This window comes from Monodelphis domestica, chromosome 3 (genome assembly GCF_027887165.1).
Source record: "Monodelphis domestica isolate mMonDom1 chromosome 3, mMonDom1.pri, whole genome shotgun sequence".
In the NCBI taxonomy this organism is placed as follows: domain Eukaryota; kingdom Metazoa; phylum Chordata; class Mammalia; order Didelphimorphia; family Didelphidae; genus Monodelphis; species Monodelphis domestica.
In genome coordinates this window covers 382,988,939-383,009,194 of record NC_077229.1, presented here as the reverse complement: position 1 = coordinate 383,009,194, position 20,256 = coordinate 382,988,939, and the positions used below count along the sequence as shown (strand labels likewise).

Genomic DNA, 20,256 nt, shown 5'->3' with positions numbered 1-20,256 from the left:
TGCACTGCGCCTGCGCGAAGTGCTGAAACTCCGCCTGTCGCGAGAGGAAGCGGTAGTTTCCCTCCTACTTAGTTCGTCTCCGCCGGTTGCACGGAGGGAGCTCTGGTATCTGTACCATGTCTTCCATGGGGACTCTGGCATTTGACGAATATGGCCGTCCTTTCCTCATCATCAAGGACCAAGAGCGCAAGTCTCGTCTTATGGGACTGGAGGCACTCAAGGTAACGGATACCGGAGTCATTAGCACCTGAAGTACGGGGAGGCCCCGGGAATCGATATGTCTTGCGCATGCGCTAGGGTTGGGGAAGGGTTCCGCCATGTGCTCCTGGGAAAGACCGAGAAATTCTCATCCACGGATCCCATTATCGCCCCACCCCACCAAGGCACACGCGGGACCCTCCCTCAACCTCCAGCAAAAATCTTTCAGGGACCTTCTAATAACGAGCCATACTTACTACTATGGGTATATTGGGGGTGAAGCAATTTGGAAGCCGATATTTTATTAAATTGAGTATCCACTAAAACCCAATGGAATTGCTCGTCAGCCACGGAAGGGGGGAGGGGAGGGGAGGGAAAGAACATGAATCTTGTAAACATGGGAAAGTATTCTAAATTAATTAAATAAATTTTTCAGAAAATATGTCTATCCAGGGCCTTGAGCCCTCCACTGACCCAGTTTTTGTTTTTGTCCGCTATGGATTATGTCTAACAGCTTAAGGCTGCAATTAGACTATAGGGATGCTTTCTAAATGAAGCTGAATTGTAGATTTGCTTAATTTATAGATAACTTTAGTCATTTAGCTGAAGCGATAGCTTTTGGGTACCCTGCCCCGCATACCCCAATGGGCAATTTCATTACTTTATTCAGTACCTTAGCTATACGATAAATTAAAAAAAAAACTGATCTTGGGAAGTTGATTTTGAATGGAGGCGGGGGAAATAAAGTGTTTGTAAAATATTAGGAAGGATGTGATATTTCAAGCTTTTTAGCTAGAAGAACTTAATAATCTTTGTCTAGTGTAATAAGGGGATACATAGATTAGTTAAGAATTTGGCTTGGGGCTTTTAAAAAATGAGTTAGATTTCACCAAGGGGCCACGAGAACAAGCTAAGTCAGGAAGGCAATAAAGAGCATCTTCAAGGAACAAGAAGTAGACTAGTTTGAAGGACCATAATGGGCGTGATGGGTTATAAGTCTGGAAAGGTTAGTTATGATCAATTGATAGGAAACTTTGAATGTCAAGGTAAGGAATTAAGACTAAAGATTTAATTTGTTGAGTTTTTCAGGAAGTGTACTATGGAAGATCAGTATTGTAGGGGGAAAGGGAAGGTTTCTTTTGTAGGAAGAAGATTAATTTGTTCCAGGGAGAAAAAACAAGGTCCTGAATTAAAGTGGCAGGAACTACTGACTTTTCATTAGCCTGAATCATTTGATAGGGAAAAGATAAGAGGCTGTGTCCCCTTATTTGGAAATTCTGTGAATTTTTATGAAAAATCATTAGAGTTAATAATACCTTTAAAAAGTTAAATCTTAATTTGAGGCAGCTGAGATCTTATATTCAGGAAGGCTTGAGTTCCGTTTTTATCTGTGCATAGTATAACCTTAAAAATACCACTGGTGAGGGGGCAACTGGGTAGCTCAGTGGATTGAGAGGCAGGCCTAGAGATGGGAGGTCATATGTTCAAATCTGGCCTCAGACACTTCCCAGCTGTGTGACCCTGGGCAAGTCACTTGACCCCCATTGCCTAGCCCTTACCACTCTTCTGCCTTGGAGCCAATACACAGTATTAATTTCAAGACGGAAGGTAAGGGTTTAAAAAAAAATAGCACTGGTGGGTAATTCTAGACCTCTCAGTATTTTTGTTTTAATTTTCCTTTGGAGATGGTTTTTGATCAAAAGAAATGTTGAAATTCTTTGAGTGAAATAAGTTAACTTACAAAAATTCCATTGTGAAGAAGCTTGAGAACGTTTCTATGTAAGAATAGTCTTGTATCTTTAGTTGAGCACAATATTATGTTACATTTAAAGGATTGTATGTATGTTTTCATAGGTCTTTCGACTTTCAGTAACTTGTATACCTGGTGACTTCCTTCATTTCCATTTCAATAATACTTTTGGATCCTGTAGTCCTTTAATCTGGTGGCTTGATACTCTAGGCACCTAACCCTTTCCAGCTTATCATGTGTTTATTAGAGTATGCTGGGCCCCCAAAAAATAACTCAGTAATGTAGAATAAGTGGTGCAATAGTGTGTCAAAAAAACTGTCTTCCTGGGGGCAGCTGGGTAGCTCAGTGGATTGAGAGCTAGCCCTAGAGATGGGAGGTCCTAGGTTCAAATTTGGCCTCAGACACTTCCCAGCTGTGTGACCCTGGGCAAGTCACTTGACCCCCATTGCCTAGCCCTTACCACTCTTCTGCCTTGGAGCCAATACACAGTATTGACTCCAAGACGGAAGGTAAGGGGTTTTTTTGTTGTTTTTTTTTAACTGTCTTCCTGAGTTCAAATTTAGCTTCAGTTACTTCTTAACTATGGGACCCTGGGTGAGTCACTTAACCCTGTTTATATCAGTGTCATTGTCAAGAAATACCCAAAGTGTGTTGAAAAGAGTCAGATGTAACTGAACACAAAATGTAGGCAAATCTTTCTGTCAGAACCTGAATGCTAACTAGATTTTAATTCCAGACAAACGATAGTGACAGAAAAAAAAGGATAACCCAAGTCTTTATAGCATTGCATAGATCCCAAGAAAAATGAATTCAATGATGGGGGAGTAATGACCTCATACATCCCTCAGCTTCTCGTAAAACACCTGTCCAAAGGTAAAAGTTAAGGAATTTACCTTTTTCCCAAAAAGCCTGGAATTGTTAAGTAAAAATAGCTTAATTAACCACTGGCTTCTTTTTTTGAAGGAGTTGGATTTTTGGGTGATTATTATTCCAGCCTTTGGAGGGTAGGGAACACAGATCAGAGTTCTCTGTGTGAGTATGTTCTCAAAGTGTGGATCAAGCCTTCAAGGTATCCTTGGGGCCCGCAACATCAAAACTTTTCTAATAAGTAAAAATGGTTGGATGCGACCCACAAAAGACAAGGGGGGGGGGTCATTTTTTAAGAGTGAGGAGCTCCTGAAACCAACTGAGAACCACTGATAACACTAAGTGTCCATAGATAGATCAGGAACTTGGATGGGGAGGCAATGATTACATCTGCAGTACTCTAAAACTGACTTCATCTCCCAACATTTTCTCTGTCCTTTATACCTGGATCTCTGCTTCTTTATTTCTGCTTTCATAGCTCTGCTTTTGCTATCTTACCTCTGCCTTCAGTCTTCACCGAATTTCAAGCAGTCCTACCTTCTATTAGAAGCCTTTCTTAGCCTTCATTACCCTTAGTGCCTTCCTGTTGAAATGATACTCAATTTATGATATATGTTATATATATAAATACATTTATTTATATATATATCTTGTTTGTATGTAGGTATTTGCATGCTGTCTCCTCCATTTGACTGTGAATTCCTTGAGATCAGGGACAGTAATTGGTTTTTGTTTTCTGAGTAAGATTGTTGTGGTTTTTTGTTTGTTTGTTTTTGGTTCTTTCCCTCTTTTTTTTTTACCTCTAACTGAAATATGGTGTTTTCTTCACTTTTGAAAAGGAATTCATAAGATTGACCCAACAACTAAAAAGAGTCCGTTGACTTTACAATTTAAAAAAAAGTTAAGATCCTGTGATCTAGAAGAATGATTGGCATGTTGGCGTGTGTCTTCTGCACTTGTCTTCCTAGAATCCAGTTTCCCTTACCACTGTTGTGGAGTAAAGAGGAAAAACCCAAGATGATATGGCCCATTAAAGGGTATTTGAGATGTTTGGGATAAAGAGGGACACAGAAGGTGGCAATTGTTTTGGATCATTAAGTGTCAGGATGAAAAAAAGAAAGCACTTAAATTTGCAAGCCTACAAAGATTATAATGAAAACTAAGATTGTGTGTATCCTTATAATGCAGAATTAGTTTGTTTTTTATTGGAGGAAAAGGGTATACTGCATTGACTTAATTATTCAACAAATATTTAATGAGTGCTCTGTGCCAGCTAAAAAGGAAATATATACATGGTCCTTGCCTTCCATGACCTCAAAATCCAATGAAGGACGTGCAATGTGCACAAAAATAAGCACATTGTAAGGCAACAGTGCCACAAGTAACAGCATGAAGAAATAGTAGAGATGTAGTAAAGATTGTTTTTGACATTAAACCACTAGTTATTGTCTGTATAGAGCATCTAAAGATTCAAATGGGCTTATTTGATAGCACCCAAGTAGTTGCTTAATTTTGTAAACAATGTGACTAAAGTATAAAGTACCTATGGTTAAAATGGACATACTTTTGATAAGTATGAAATATCTATTGTGAATGAGATGGTGCATTTGGGTGATATTGGGGATAGAAGGACTCATAAGACTGGAATTTATTCAAAATAAACATTAAATACCAGTTCAAGATAGAAACGCTCTTGCAAGCTAGTGAAGATCAAATTTTAAAAAATAGCAGCAATTTAGTATTTTGTAAATGAGTTCCTTCAGTTATGTTAAGATTCTTTTCTCTGCCATAATTATTGGCTAGTTTCAACCCCATTCTTGTGTTTGTTTCATTTAGTCTCACATAATGGCGGCTAAGGCTGTATCAAATACAATGAGAACATCACTTGGACCTAATGGTAAGATTCTAACTGGGACGGGGGGAGGGGTCAGTTTTATTTGCTAAATTTCAAATCTCTAAATTATAATTTTTTTCTTTAGGGCTTGATAAAATGATGGTGGATAAGGATGGTGATGTGACTGTAACCAATGATGGTGCCACCATTTTAAGCATGATGGATGTAGATCATCAGATTGCTAAACTGATGGTTGAACTTTCCAAATCACAGGATGATGAGATTGGAGATGGGACTACAGGAGTAGTTGGTAAGAAAAATCTAAAAATAAATGGAATGAGATCACAGGTGGTTACTTTTATTGGTGACCACAATGTGTAACTTCCTTATCAAATAAATACCATATTTACCAATAGTCAATTTTAAATAGTAGGTTGACTTTTTTTTCTCTAACAAAAAAAAAATATATTGTTAACAATTGCTGGCTTTTTTTTTTTTAATTTTAGAGTTTGCAAAGTGCTTTATATAGCCTCACAAAAGAAGCCCCTTGAGGTAAATTACAGATGATATTCTTATTCCCAAAAATATTAGATGATACATTTACAAAGAAAGAAACATAAAGATTAAATGACTTTCCTGTGGCCATACAACTAGGAAATCATCTTGTCTACAAATACAACACTATCCACTATGCCATAAAGCCATTATATTATATATCATGCATGGAATACATGCTCAGAGACAAATATGTAAATTACCCATTATCACATGGGTAATAAACAGCAGTCAGAATTTTGAGTCCAGATCGTCCAATACAACAATACAGCCCTTTTTCTACTTTTATCAGTTGAAGAATGACTTAGTGTTGGCCAGTACTAATTTAATGTCTATAGTAATGTTAACTTAAAAAAAACACAGAACTATTAAATAGTCAGAAAAAACAAATCTTTAGTCAGGAGAGGGATGGGTTCAATATTTGGCCGTTTAACAGAGCCCAGCACCAAGAACTTTACAGGGCCTATACTCTGGAACTCTGGAAACATATCCCTGGGAGAAATCACCATGAAGTTGGAATGCTGTCCAAAAACACTGTTAATTACCCAGATATAAGATAGGTTTTATATTAGAACATGATTAAGTATGTTGTTGCTGGGCCATTTAAAAAAATAGCACTATACAGCTGAATTATAGTTATTGAGTTGTAAGGAAGTAACACTATCATACTCTGGCAGGTATTGGGGCTATTTTGTTCAGTTCTCAGAAAAGTAGGTAAGTTTAGAAGAGAAGACCCAGGGTGATAGCAGTCTGGAAACTGTATTATGGGAAAGATTGAAAGAACTGAGTATATTTAATTGGAAGAGAAGGCTAAAAGGAGACAAAAATAGCTTCTTAAACTATTCTTTATTTCATCTGTGGCTATAAATTGTTCTTTATTTTTATATTTTGCTTTTTGTGTTTCCAAAAAAATTTTGGTTTCTTTTGTAACCTTATAGATCTTACTTTATATATTTAAAAACATGCTGAGAAGAGGTTCATAGCATTCACCAGATTATCAGAGTCCAAAAGACAGAAAAAGGATAAGAACCCCTATTTTAAGGGATGGATCCAGGACCAGTGAAAGGAATTACAAGGAGACAGATTTCAGTTTAGTTTTTTCCAAGAATTAAAACTATGCAACAGTAATCACTCAAATTGTTAAAGTGAAATGTTGATTTCAATTTAAGATCTTTTTTATGTCATCATTAGGCATTTATTAAGCCCTTACTCACCCCAGGTTTTGGGTTGAGGATACAAATAAAGCATGCCCCACCTCCAGTGCATGCCCCCACCCCCCAGTCCTTTCCCTCAAGGAGCTTTATTTTTTTTTTTAACCCTTACCTCCCATCTTAGAATGAATAGTGTGTATTGTTCTAGGGCAGAAGAGCTATAAGGGCTAGGTAATGGAGGTTAAGTGACTTGCCCAGGGTCACATGGCTAGAAAGTGTCTGTGGCCAGATTTGAACCCAGGACCTCCTGTCTGGCTCTCAATCCTCTGAGCCACTTGCCTACCCCCAAGGAGCTTTTATTCTAATGAAGGAGATAGCATTAAAAATAAAAAGGGACCCATGCCAGGGTAATGTTGGCAGAATCTAGAATCAGAAGTAGAGTGGGGAGAAAAATGAATAATGGCTAGCCTGGGCTTTTGTTAAATGAGACCATCCTTAATTGTGGGTATTTCCCAAGGCATTGTCTTTTACTCTCTTTTTTCTTCCTTGGTGATTTCATGTGCTCCCATTAGGTTAATACAACTTACTCTCAAGTTTATACGTTTAATCTCAATGTCTCTTTTGAACTCCAGTCTCACATTATCAACCATTAGTGAAGTAATCTCTATAGTTAAGATAACTGAGGTTTACAGAAATTCAAGTTTGTCTGAGGTCACATAGTTAGTGGCAGAATGTCTTTAAGATGCCAGTTCTAGAACACTTGCCATTATAAATTTTATAAACTGTGACTTCCTCTAAAAGTGATGTACAATAACTTCAAAAGCAAAATGCTCATAAGGTTTATCTAAACAGTTTTTACTAGGTTTTTCTATATTTTTCCCATTTCACAGTTTTGGCTGGTGCTTTGTTGGAAGAAGCTGAACAACTGCTGGATCGTGGTATTCACCCAATCAGAATAGCAGATGGTTATGAGCAGGCTGCTCGCATTGCCATTGAACATTTGGACAAAATCAGTGAAAGTTTTCCAGTTGATGTTGGAAACACTGAACCCCTCATCCAGACTGCAAAAACAACTCTTGGTTCTAAAGTGTAAGTTAATAGTGAAAACCTTACAGTTTATCTCTTTGTTATGTGCCATCTTTACAAACCCTTTTGTTGGAAAATGTAGGCTGAAATGTACCATAAGAGGACAAGTAATTTAGAAATATAGCTAATTTAGAATTCCCCTTTTGGGAGAATATGTACATTTTCATGACTAATGTTTCTTCTTTATATAGAAACTTTTTATCCTAAAGAGTGGAAACCATGTTTTTTGTATTTTGTGTGTTATTTAGATGTTGTCATGGCTAGTGGCCCTCGTATTTTGAGATTTTGAATAGTTTTCAGTACCGATATAGTGAAATTATGAATAGCTTTCTTATAGGTTAGTCATAAAGTCAAAACTACTTGTATAAAAAATTTTATTTACTATCCACTTTGGTTTCTGTCCTTTTTATATATGGTACCAGAACTACCCTGACCAGATGAAGTTTTAAGAAAATATGATGAATACTGGACCTTTTTGTGAACCTTAAGTGAGCATGCTTTAGTTTTGCAAATATGGCCTTTAGAATAGTTTTAAATTATTTTATTCAACAATCATTTGTTAAACACCTTATAAGGTGCTAGGGGAGGTACCAAAATGAAATTTGGTTGTTGTTGTTTGCCCTCTTGAAGCTTGCAGTTTGGCATGGGCTTGTAACACTTTTTTCACTTTTATTCACTAAATTCTAGTTTGTGTTGTGAGATCCCTGAGCAGGTTTTCCTTCAATTTCTCCCAGTGATATATGGTACAATTTCCTCCTAATTCTGTAAAAATAGTCCATTTAAGGGAAATGTAGACATTTTTATTGCTGTTGTGTATTTTCCCCCAAATAACCATGACCAGGTGTTGTCTAATTAGGATCTATAGGATCCTTTGTTTCCACCGAAAATCTTTTTAAAGTTGTCTTGTGAGCAAGATAAGACTCAGAAACATTTGCTGTATTTGACATCACAAAAGGAATTCATCTTTTCATTTTCTCTAGTTTTTGTTGGCAGTATAGTATAGAAAATGTAGATAACAAATTATGACAATTTAAAAATTCTTTGCCATGCTTATTCCTCTGTTTTTCTTGTTTTGCTATATTATTTCATGGCAAATGGAAGTAGTAATTTTATTTATATAGAGAATTCTCAAGTGAGATAATTGCCTTTGATTTCTATATTTTTAACATGAGTGTATTTTATAAGGCCTTTTCTGCATCTATCGATAATTTAGTATTTACTAAATACATTTCAAAGATATTCCTCAAGTGTACTTTTGTTCTTTTTTTCTTTCTTCTTTTTTTCATCAGAGTTAACAGCTGCCACCAACAAATGGCTGAGATTGCTGTAAATGCTGTCCTGACGGTAGCAGATATGGAACGAAGAGATGTTGACTTTGAGCTAATCAAAGTAGAAGGCAAAGTAGGAGGAAGACTTGAAGATACTCAGCTCATTAAGGGAGTAATTGTGGATAAGGATTTTAGTCATCCACAAATGCCTAAAGTAATTCTTTTTGCTTGTTTGTTTTTGGTAGATTGAAACTTTTTCATACTTTAAATTATCTAGACAAAATGTTTTTATTTTTTCCCTGTAGGAAGTGAAAAATGCTAGGATTGCAATTCTTACTTGTCCATTTGAGCCACCTAAACCAAAAACTAAACATAAGCTTGATGTTACTTCTGTAGAAGATTACAGAGCCCTACAGAAATATGAAAAGGAGAAGTTTGAAGAGATGATTGAACAAGTAAGACTTTCTCTACTGTGGTTCTGACTATGTGGATGCAGTGAGTGAAAGATTATATATCATGCTAAATATTATACAAGGTGAAAATACAGATTTATTAAGTTTTTTTTTTTTTAACTTCAATCTCTTCCCTGTTGGTTTATTTGGAAGATTTAGTATCACTTCCTATCTTGGATAGCATCTTTAAGGACTAATTCATTTTGATATGGCAAACTATATAATTTAAGACTTCTAGATATGACCTTTGGATAAAAGAGGTTTGATACACATTTGAATAGAAAGGCTAAGCAGAGAAATTATTGGGATTGTTTACTCTTTGAGGAATAGTTTTAGTTAGATAGAGCGGTACTTTACCTTGAGATACATAAAAATTATGTATCATCTTTGTTTTAACCTTTGATTTTGTTTTTCTTTTTCAGATTAAACTCACTGGTGCAAACCTAGCTATTTGCCAGTGGGGCTTTGATGATGAAGCAAATCATTTACTCCTTCAGAATAAGTTACCTGCTGTCCGTTGGGTAGGGGGACCGGAAATTGAAGTAAGAAATATTATATTTTTATCTAATATCTTCATTCTAGAGACTTTCTGGCCATAACGATTTAGTTACCTTTTTTTCCCTTCCTCAGTTACTTAATTCATATGGTTGGATTCTATATCCCTGTCATATTTTAGAATTGTTAGTTCTCTTTAAGAAGCTCTTAATTTTCCTTGGACCTATGGTTTTAAGGTATCAATCACAAAAGATTATTTCCATGTTCAGATTTTGAAAGTTGATACTTCATACTCATGTCATGAGTGTGGTATTCCTTCCGTGTGTGTGCGCGCTTGTGCTTTTCTATACTTTATTACCCTGTATGGCTCTTTCTATTTTCCGGCAAATCCTAGCTATAGACGATCTTCTTAGCATGTTAAACTTCATCCATTTGTTCTCAAAGCTTCTCAAGGTTTCAGACTGTCCTGTCTGTTTACTTTAATCCTTGTCCTATATTACTGTTCCGTCTCCTTTTTTTAGCTATATATATATACCTTTTGCTAATGTGACAAAATCCATGCTGGTAGTGTTGGAGATATTTTGTGTTTTAATTATTACCCAGTCTTATCAATTTGAGGCCTAAATTTATCAAACTTATTAGTTGTAGCTTTATTGATCATGAGTATAAAAACTGATTAAGCGGGGGGGGGGGGGGGGGGGAGGGGTGAATAGAAGGAGCTCTTCTCCCAAATCAGCTCATTATCTTACACTTAATAAAAGCTATGGAAATCTTTAATGGAACTGCTGATTGAGAGATCAAAATTTTCAATCAACATAAAGGATTCAGTAATGAACTTGGAAACAGCATTAAAATATTCTCCATGAAACTTTTCTGCCTCAGCAATTTGTTCACATATTCACAAGTCCTTAAAGACCTCAAATAAAAACCAAATAACCATTTGTCGGTGTCATAGTTAGAACAGTGGTTGGACTACTTGGCCCCTGAAGTCTCTTCCAACTCTTCATTCCCAACATTCCTTTATGCTGCTTCTGCCATTTGTCATTTCCGATAAAATCTTCAACCTCTCTATACCTACCATATGTGTTTCCATTACCTTTGAGGTAACCTCAAAGGTAGCTTTAATACTACTGAGATCATCATGTTCCATGAATCTCAGATCCTCCAGTAATTCATTGTGGCATGGAGATGCCATTGCATTCTTGAAAACCATGCCAGGAGAGTGCTGAGAGCTAACAGGCCCTACCAACCTATAAGGTCCTAAAGTATGGGCCCAGGAATACATGCTGTAGTTACCAGAGGTGCAAGAGAAGTTTGTCAAAAAGAAAGGCTAACCATCTAGAGATGGGAAGTGTCAAAACATATAAGTGGCTTTGTAGCACATGAAGCAGATACAATACTATGCAACCACCTTCCACAGTGTCGGTGGTAAAATAGGGAAATAGAAGTGGGTATCAGGTGGACACTAAGAGTCAGTTTTTGAAGTTTCACTTTATAAAAAATATTGTCTTTACTTTTTTTTTTTTAGCTGATTGCCATTGCAACGGGAGGGCGCATTGTTCCACGGTTCTCTGAACTTACATCTGAGAAACTTGGTTTTGCTGGTCTTGTGAAAGAGATTTCTTTTGGCACAACAAAAGACAAAATGCTTGTTATAGAGAAATGTCGGAACTCCAGGGCTGTGACCATATTCATTAGAGGAGGAAATAAAATGGTATGGAATTATCCAGTTATGCAATAAATTACAGCATCACAACTACTGCTTACCAATATAGATATTTTATCGATAGCTTTTGGGCTTACATCACCTTTGTTTGCAAATATAGGTATTTTCCTCCCTCCCAGAGAACCACCCCTTGTATCAATTCTTTCAAACAATTAATTCAGTATTTCACACCCATAATTGACATTTGTGTAGCAAAGGAAAGAGTGTGCATTTTCACATCTCTTCTTTGAGACATAGTGGTCATTTTAATGATGTGTAACATTTAGCTTTGTTCTTTTTTTTGTGTTGTTTGTTTTTCGTTTGCTTTATTGTATTTCTTCTCATAGTTCTGCTTAGTTTATTTGCATTGTTTCTTACAAGTTTTTCTGTGCTTTTCAATATTCTTCATTTCTTACAGCGTACTAATATTCCATTACCTTTCTGTATCACAATTTGCTTAACCATTCTCTGATCAATCTCCTTTGTTTCCTATTTACTCCTACTACTAAATGTGAATGTGCTGCTATAAATATTTCACCGTATATATTTATAACCTTTTATATTTGATCTTATTGTTTAATATAAAGAGATCTAAGGGACAAAGGTTAAGGACATCTCAGTCACTGCTTTATCATAATTTCATTGCTTTCCATCAGTACTATTAGTTTGCCTGTTTTTCCACAGCCTCTTTCTGTCTTTTGTCATCTTTGCCAGTTTGGTGAGTATGGGGTAAAACTTCAAGAGAGACTGAGGAGGAATATTGCCTAAGACCATGCTGCTTTGCCAGTTTTATAAAAATGTCTGCAGTTCACCTGCTGTCCCTTAAATTGAGTGAGATGCTTCTAAGTACATCATTATTAGTTCTTATGGTCCTTTTTCCATTCTTCAAGTCATTAGTCCCAAATACTTATTAAATCTATACATAAGCCATAAAGGCAGGAGCGTTAGAGAGCATTCTTCTCTCCCTTCCTTCCTTCTACTGTTTTCCCATGTATCGTATTTGACCAGTGTTCAAAGTATATGTGTTTGAGCTAGAGCTATTAAATGGTTTGCAAAATGTCTGTGATTACAGGTGAGTTTTTTGTTGGGTTAGGTATATAAAAAATCTAGGATTATGAAGATGTTTGTTACAACAAACTGCTTCTTCCTTTAAAGGCCCTTAAAGTTTCTTTCACAACATTTTATCTTTTTGTTGTCTTTGAGTACTTCAGTTTTTCATTTGTAACACTTAAAACTTCAACGTAATGCTTTGTATCTGTCCCTTGATAAAACGAAACTGGATATGCCTCAACACTTTCTTCCATGAGAGACTATAGCCAACTTCCCAGGCTTTCACTGACTTTAGAGTATGGTAGTCTGTCAGTTTGATTGAATTTCTTCATGAAACAGCTTTCACTGACTATAGAATGCATTCCTAACATAAACTTACTACCTTGAAAAACCCAGACATTTGAGATTTGAGTGGGCTTAACTCATTAGCTTTAGGAAATTCAGGATTTAAATTTTTTTTAATTTTAAATTTAAATTTTTTTAAATTTAAGTTTGGGGTGTCATCCTTGATATAGAAAGTTTATTTATGTGCTTATAATAGAACTTAATAATTGATGAATAGAATATTTGTAAAAGCCCAAGCAAAATTTAGTTTTTCCAGTGAAGGGGCTTTTTTTTTTTTAATCGCACTAGAAGTGCCTTTGCAATTCAGACAATGGTGAGGTACTTGACATCTTCATTTTAATCAATTTTATGTTGTAGGCATTGATTAAAATTAACTTAAAACATTTCTTCCCAGATCATTGAAGAAGCAAAACGATCTCTTCATGATGCTCTTTGTGTGATCAGAAACCTAGTTCGTGATAATCGTGTGGTATATGGAGGTGGTGCAGCTGAAATATCTTGTGCTTTGGCAGTTAGTGAAGAAGCTGATAAGGTAAACAATAGTATTAGCAGCATGTTTTATGTCAGATTTTACTCTTCTGTAAGCTTGAAGCTACTGCAAAGTAGAGCAGCATCATAATCTTTATTTAGTGGTTAAAAAGCACTATTACTCGTTTGGTTAAACAGAAAATGCCATTAATTTCTTAATTATCCATGATGAGTGGGAATTTTTAGTCCAAGAGGAGAATCAAGTGGATCTGTATTTAATAAACAATGCTCATTTGTATATTAAAGACTCTTTTCCTTCCCAAAACACATTTTGAAGATTCAAGCACATTCTAAGCTAGAGCTTGAGCATTTGTGACTCTCGATTCCTTTGAACTTCAGCTTACATTTATGTTCATATCACTCATTCTTTATGCATGTATATTCCTATAACAATTGCTTTTACAACATAGCTTGCCTGATGTGTTTTCACTGAGCTGTTTAACATTAGGCAAAATCAACAAGCATTTTTTTAGTGCCTGCTAGGCACTGGAGACAAAAAAAAACAACAAAACACCAAAATTAAATGCTCCCTACTATCAAGGATGTCTTTCAGGATGTTGTCTCAATGACCATGGTATCTTACCAAGCTTCACATGCTCTAGAGTACCTAAATGAATGGTGGAACAAATTATTCTCATCCACCCATTCCAATAAGGAAAGTATTTACATGCTTGAGATACACCTCCCCCTAACTCAGCAATGGGTTTTAAGGCCTTTGGTTATTTTCAACATGGTTTAGCTTGCTTGTCAAAATATTTGGGGCAAGGTATACTTCATGTACTACATATTTTTGGAAGCACAAGTAAGACTTTGGTGTGAGATGGACACCAAAGGTGGATCAGCAGCCCTGAATCCTAGAAAGGGCTCAATAAGCCCTCAACACCAGTGCTTTTCTCCCTGAACACTTCATATACTCTATTGCCAGTTGTCCTGACTTGTCTTGCCAGTGGTCTTCAGTCAGTCTAGAAGGGTGAAGCCAACAGCTTCTTGCAACTCTTCTTCACTTAAATCCATTTCATGCTCAAGTCAAGACATCACCCTGTGGTGTCATTGATCCACTTTAAAAGGATGGTGGACAAAAGCAATTCTATCAGAATGTAGCGTATTATTGCCCTAAAGTGGCTTAGTAGATTATTGATTCAAGAAGCCCTGAGTTCAGAGTCTTTGTGACCTGGTCACTTAACCTCTGTTTCCTCAACTGGAAAAGGGAGATAATGATAGCACCTACCTCGCAAGATTGTTGAGATCAAATGAGTTAACATCTATAGAGTACTTAGCGCAATACCTGGCACAGAGTAGACTCTTAATAAATGCTTCTTCCCTGTATCACTTAACCGCCATTGCCTAGCCCTTACCACTCTTTTACCTTAGAACTAATACACAGTATTGATTCCAAGATGGAAGGTAATGGATTTTTGGTTTGGTTTTTCTGTTTTCTTTTTTTTTTTTAATGATACATGCTTCTTCACTTCCTCTTAAGTGTATGTTAATTGCTTTTTAATCATTTCTGTTTTTCTGCTCTCAAATGTAGTAAAATCTTTTGTTACCTTTCAGTGTCCTTCTTTGGAGCAATATGCTATGAGAGCTTTTGCAGATGCATTAGAGGTCATTCCCATGGCCCTTTCTGAAAATAGTGGTATGAATCCCATCCAAACTATGACTGATGTACGGGCCAGACAAGTGAAAGAAATGAATCCTGCCCTTGGCATTGACTGCTTGCATAAGGGTACAAATGGTAAGGGATTATTTTTTATGTTTGTGATGTCCTAATTTGGTTTAAATTTAGTGCTTCAGATATCAGCAAATAGTGAATGATAAGTATTATAATTTGTAAGGCTAAGAAAGGAACATATATAATTCTTGCTCTCAAGGAGCTACTTGAGACCCTAGACAAAGATAACTAAGAGTATAACATAAGTACATAATATAAGAATTTAAAATTTAGGTTTTATGCTAAATATGAAAATTCTAAAGTAATATTGTGATCACTCATTTTTAAAAAGTAAGTCACGAATCTAGTGACTGCTCTTAACAATTTAATAGAGATATAGTAAAAGAGAGAAATGTAGGAAGGAAGAAGAAAGTACTGCCTAGCCAGATACCATATAATTTCTGTCCAAAGAAGACCAGCTCACCACCTGGGAGGGGCTCTCAAGTCCAATCTCCATATGGAGTCACTAGTCTCTTAAGCCAAGAGTCCCAGTGATGTCTTCAGCAAGGGTTCCACCAGTGTAGCCTCCTCCAGGAAAGGAAGGCCAACTACTCACATAGTTCAAAGGAGAAGTCCCTTGGACAGGAAGTTTAGGACTTTTTATAGTCCTTTTTCCATGTCACTTCCTGTCCCTTATGGGAGACTTAATGGGAACCAGTTGTCTTTCAATTGGAGGGAGGGGGGACCAGGGCAGTAGCCTTTGGAGGTATGAGCTTACTCTAGTAAGAGATTATTCTCTTACTTAGTGTTAAGTAGGAGTGCTTTGAGTTCTTGATTTGTTTAGCTAAAAATAGGCAAGAGGAAAGTTAATCCTCTCTTCCTAGTAGATACAAAATAGTGTTTTCTTGAGTCTGAGGGTGAGTCTGTTACCTGAGAAATTACAAGTGGAGAACAGGCATTTGAGTTGAGCTTTCAAAGGTGAACCAAGGAAACCATAGATATTCCAAAAGTAAGCAATACCTTGAGCCACAAACTAGAAGCATGAGATCTTGGGACAATGTGGCAAGAGCACAGAATGTCTGATGAGGACTAATATGAGGTACGAGATAAGACTGAAAAAGGAGGGTGTTGCCAGATTATAGATAGACTTGAATGTGAGAAAAGGATTTTGGATTTAACTTGATAATATAAAAGCTAGCCATTGTCTTGTTGTAGGGTAGAGGGCATGGCTGAGCATATATGTATGTTGAAGAAATATTGGGGTCCTGGGATTTTAGAAATTATGGAATCTAATCTCATTTTTACAAATGAAGAGGATAGACCAGGCTTGTAGAGCCAAGATTTAAACCCAAGCCCCTCTGCTCTTCCAAATCCAGTTCTTTTTTTATGCCACAAGAGGTTGGCAGTGATGTAAAGGGCCAGTTTGATTAGGGGAGTGGGGAGGGTGATTGAAGTATATTGCCTAGATGAGGTTGTTGCTAGGAGAATAGAAGAAAGAAAATACACTCGCTATAGAAGAAGCCTCAACAGGATTTGATAACTGGGTAAGTAATACCAAGGTTATTAACATTGGAGACTGGATGGATGACAGTTCCACAACAAATAGTGTGATTTTTTAAAAAAGAAGAGCAAATTTAAAGAAAAACAGATTTGTTTTGAATGTGATAAGCTTAAAACACCAATGAAAAATGCCACATAAGTGGTTACAAAAAAGGAGTCTAGAATTCAGAAAAGCTAGGCTACAAGTTTAGCTATGACAACTGCTAGGGGAAAAAAATGAAAAGAGAAAAGTCATGGGTTTGGGAGCACCTACCTTTATGAACACCCTGGTTAGGAATTAGTGAATGAGAAGAAGGAAAACCAAGAGTGTGGTATCTATCTCTGGAGCCAAAGGAGGTTAACAGTGTTAATTGCTACAGAGAAGAATGAGGACTATAAGAAACTAGTACATTGACTATGGCAATCCAGTCGTTCATGACCTTTGGAAGAACAGATCAGCATTGGTAAGGCACAAGGTGTTAAGAGTAGTTAGTGGTCACAGAGACTGATACACTGTGGTACAATCGAATGTAATGGACTTCTCCATTTGTGGCAATGCAGTGATCCTGAACAACCTGGAGGGATATAGGAGAAGTAACACTATCCACATTCAGAGGAAAAACTGGGAGTAGAAACACCGAAGAAAAACAACTGCTTGATCCCATGGGTTGAGGGGGATATGATTAGGGATGTAGACTCTAAGTGATCACCCTAGTGCAAATATCAATAGCATGGAAATGGGTTCTGATCAAGGACACATATAAAACCCAGTGGAATTGCGCATTGGCTACCGGAAGGGTTGGGGAAGGGGAGAGAGGGAAATAATATGATTCTTGTAACCAAGGAATAAAAAGAATAGTTGGTGGTGAAAAAGATGGGACATCGGATATAAACAACTTTTTAAAAAGTTTGGAAATGAAGGAAAATGCAGGTGAGACAGCTGTGCATTTTTAGCTGAAGTAAGATTTTAGTTATGCTCAAACTTTGATTCTCCTAAAAACTGCCATAACCTCAGGAATAGAAACAATGGTTAGATGGTGTAAAATGTTGGTGACATTCTAGCTCCTCGGACTCCATGTAGAGTTGTTTTTTGTTTGTTTGTTTGTTTTTTAAAGAATATTCCAGAATCCATGGTTACATGTTTTGTGTTCTCTCTCTCCCTTCCCAGATCTGACAAACAATTCTACTGGTTTATACATGTCTTTATTACTCAAAACCTATTTCCATATTAATCATTTTTGTAATCTTTTAAAAACCAAAACCCCAAATCATATACCCATATAACTAAGTGATAAATCATGTTTTTCTTCTGTTTCTACTCCCATAGTTCTTTCTCTAGATGTGGATAGCATTCTTACAAAAGTTTCACAGGATTGTTTCTTGACCATTGCATTGCTATTAGTAGCAGTGTCTTATTTGATTGTTCCATAATATTTCACTTTCTGTATACAGTGTTCTCCTGGTTCTGCTCATTTCACTCATGTGGAGTATCATAAAGACATCTATATTTTGAATGTGGCAAAAATCTATTTTATTACTCTAGAGACTTAGGGAAGGAGAGGCTGCTAATTTTACCATTTCTGCTAGTTGGTGGAAAAACAGACTTCAAAAAATATGCATAATATACTTTTAAAAGAATTAATTTTCTTGAAGTGTAAACAAAAGCTATATATTGGCTCTCTTGAAGAAGGCCTCAATGTCCTATTTTTGTAATTTGGAATGTTAATATCCAGTTAATAGAATAACTTCATTCTTTTCAGTATATTGACTTTACCCTCTTTTTCAGAATTAAGGTTTACTTTGATGTTATACTAGTTGGATTAATATGTATTGTGACATCCACATCATTTGTATGTTTTCCCAGATATGAGACAACAACATGTGATAGAAACTTTGATTGGCAAAAAGCAACAGATTTCTCTTGCAACACAAATGGTCAGGATGATTCTGAAGATTGATGATATTCGCAAACCAGGAGAATCTGAAGAATGAAATCTTAAATTGGAGGAAAATGTAGTAAAGCTACTACTGTGTTTAAGTGAACAGAAGTCATGCGTTGGAACTACAGCTATTTATTATTTTTTCCCTTTTCTGGCACTGTAACTGCTATATGCTAAAGACAATAATAAATTAGCTGTTTAATAACTATAACTTGTTTCAAAAACATTATGTATTTGTTGAGAGATTGACACACAGCTTTTGTATTTGTTATATTAAAGGGATCTCTTTTGAATTAGACCTTTTTCTGTTTCTCAAGTTTTAAGCAAAGCTCATTATTTGTAGCAGCATCTAAATGAGACTTCATTTGTGAAAGTGAAACATGGAAGTCAAAGGAAAGAGTGACATTTTGCTAGTCATTGAATTGAGATATGTTATCCTAACAGTTCCGGTCCTAGATTTACTTGTTATTCTTGCATTTCTTCAAACCTTGAGAGAAGGCTATATGCTTCCCACTATTCAGAGAAATATCCCTGGATTGGGGCTGCTGATTTCAAACTATATTCATTTGGTTGAGAACTTAATGGCATTGTACAGTGGTTTCCTTACAGTACAGTATTTGCCATCATGATATCAAAGAAGCATTTCCAGTCATGCCTCTAGACTCCAGAGTTGAGAATCCTCTCCCTTTGTTTCTCCTCCTCCTCCTCTCTTTATTCCCCCAGCATTCACAGAAGAAAGGTCAAAGTGCATCTATAGATCAAGTTCCCAGTATCACCTTCCAGATACTGACGTTCAAGAAGCAGACCTGAGCTCAGGAATTCGCTTCCAATTTGGGTCACATCTAGCAAAATTCCAAGTGCACATTCACCAAGGCAAAAGAGTATAGTGCAGGGGGTTCACAAGATCTTAGTAGCCATCACTTCACAGCTGACAGCTGGTCAGTAGCTTTGATTTATAGATCTGTGTAAGTACAAGTTCTGCTTGATTGATTAATGTGTGTGTTCTGAAAAGTAAATTAACATGATGGATATGAAAGGGTTTTGAAAACAAATATGGTTTTCTTATTAGAAATAAACCTGAAGTGTATAACAATGAAAACTAGGAAATAGTTATGTAAAGGTAACTGAAGCCCTAGATCTAAAATGGTTTGTGTGAAATTTGGTTTTTAAACTACATTTATTTTAGTTTTCATGTTCTAGATATGTTTGGAGGTTTTTTGGTTTGGGGGGCAGATAGTTATTTGTAACAATCAAAAGAAGCGGTCCTGGATAATTATCATAATAAACTTAATTTTCATCAAGATTGTAATTGGCTTATTTGCAAACCAAGATCACTTGGTAAAAACAATGGATTCATCTATAAAGCTTCCCCCCTCCCTCAGGATCACTGTAGTTCCTGTGGTTAAAGTGTTGTCCTAATGCACTATTCATTTATATAAAATTTTCCATTCCACACTAGGCCTAAAGAACAAGACCATATATTAGTATATTAGCTGATTATTTTAGAGATGATTTAGAAACATCTATGATGACTACAAACATTGATCAGTATAGGCTACATGCAAAGGCAACAGTTGGAAGGTTCATGGTAAAGCTTCTGTACAAGGGCTCTTAAAAATCTTCCAATTTGTTATTTCATATTGTTATTCCATTTATAGCGCCACAAAATCAAGCATCTTCTGTAATTACCTTTGGGTAATAATTCTCATATGCTGCTTACACTGTTTTCTTCTTATGTAGTTGAATTCCAGTGCAATGGAGAATTGATATTGTTGGATGTGAAGAGTAGTTTTGCCTTAATATATTTTCTCTTGCTTTTCCCTCCACCTTGTTAGGTGAGTG

At 36.2% G+C, this 20,256-nt stretch overlaps 1 protein-coding gene across 1 annotated transcript; it reads left to right on the top strand.

Annotated features, from left to right (window-relative positions):
• Window positions 1-88: 88 nt before the first annotated feature.
• CCT5 (chaperonin containing TCP1 subunit 5) lies at window positions 89-19,715 on the top strand. Its single transcript, XM_001363915.5, has 11 exons — window positions 89-221; window positions 4,652-4,712; window positions 4,795-4,959; window positions 7,246-7,444; window positions 8,731-8,923; window positions 9,015-9,164; window positions 9,584-9,703; window positions 11,185-11,370; window positions 13,151-13,288; window positions 14,839-15,019; window positions 18,339-19,715. Exons 1-11 carry the CDS (start codon window positions 117-119, stop codon window positions 18,464-18,466), a joined length of 1,626 nt encoding a protein of 541 aa, XP_001363952.1. The 5' UTR covers window positions 89-116; the 3' UTR covers window positions 18,467-19,715.
• Window positions 19,716-20,256: the final 541 nt, after the last annotated feature.

Bases quoted from the DNA above. Each gene is read 5' to 3' on its own strand.
- CCT5 (XM_001363915.5), top strand. From the start codon at position 117: ATGTCTTCCATGGGGACTCTGGCATTTGACGAATATGGCCGTCCTTTC. The intron at 9,165-9,583 runs GTAAGACTTTCT...TTTCTTTTTCAG, and splicing joins TTGAAGAGATGATTGAACAA to ATTAAACTCACTGGTGCAAA. The intron at 13,289-14,838 runs GTAAACAATAGT...GTTACCTTTCAG, and splicing joins TTAGTGAAGAAGCTGATAAG to TGTCCTTCTTTGGAGCAATA.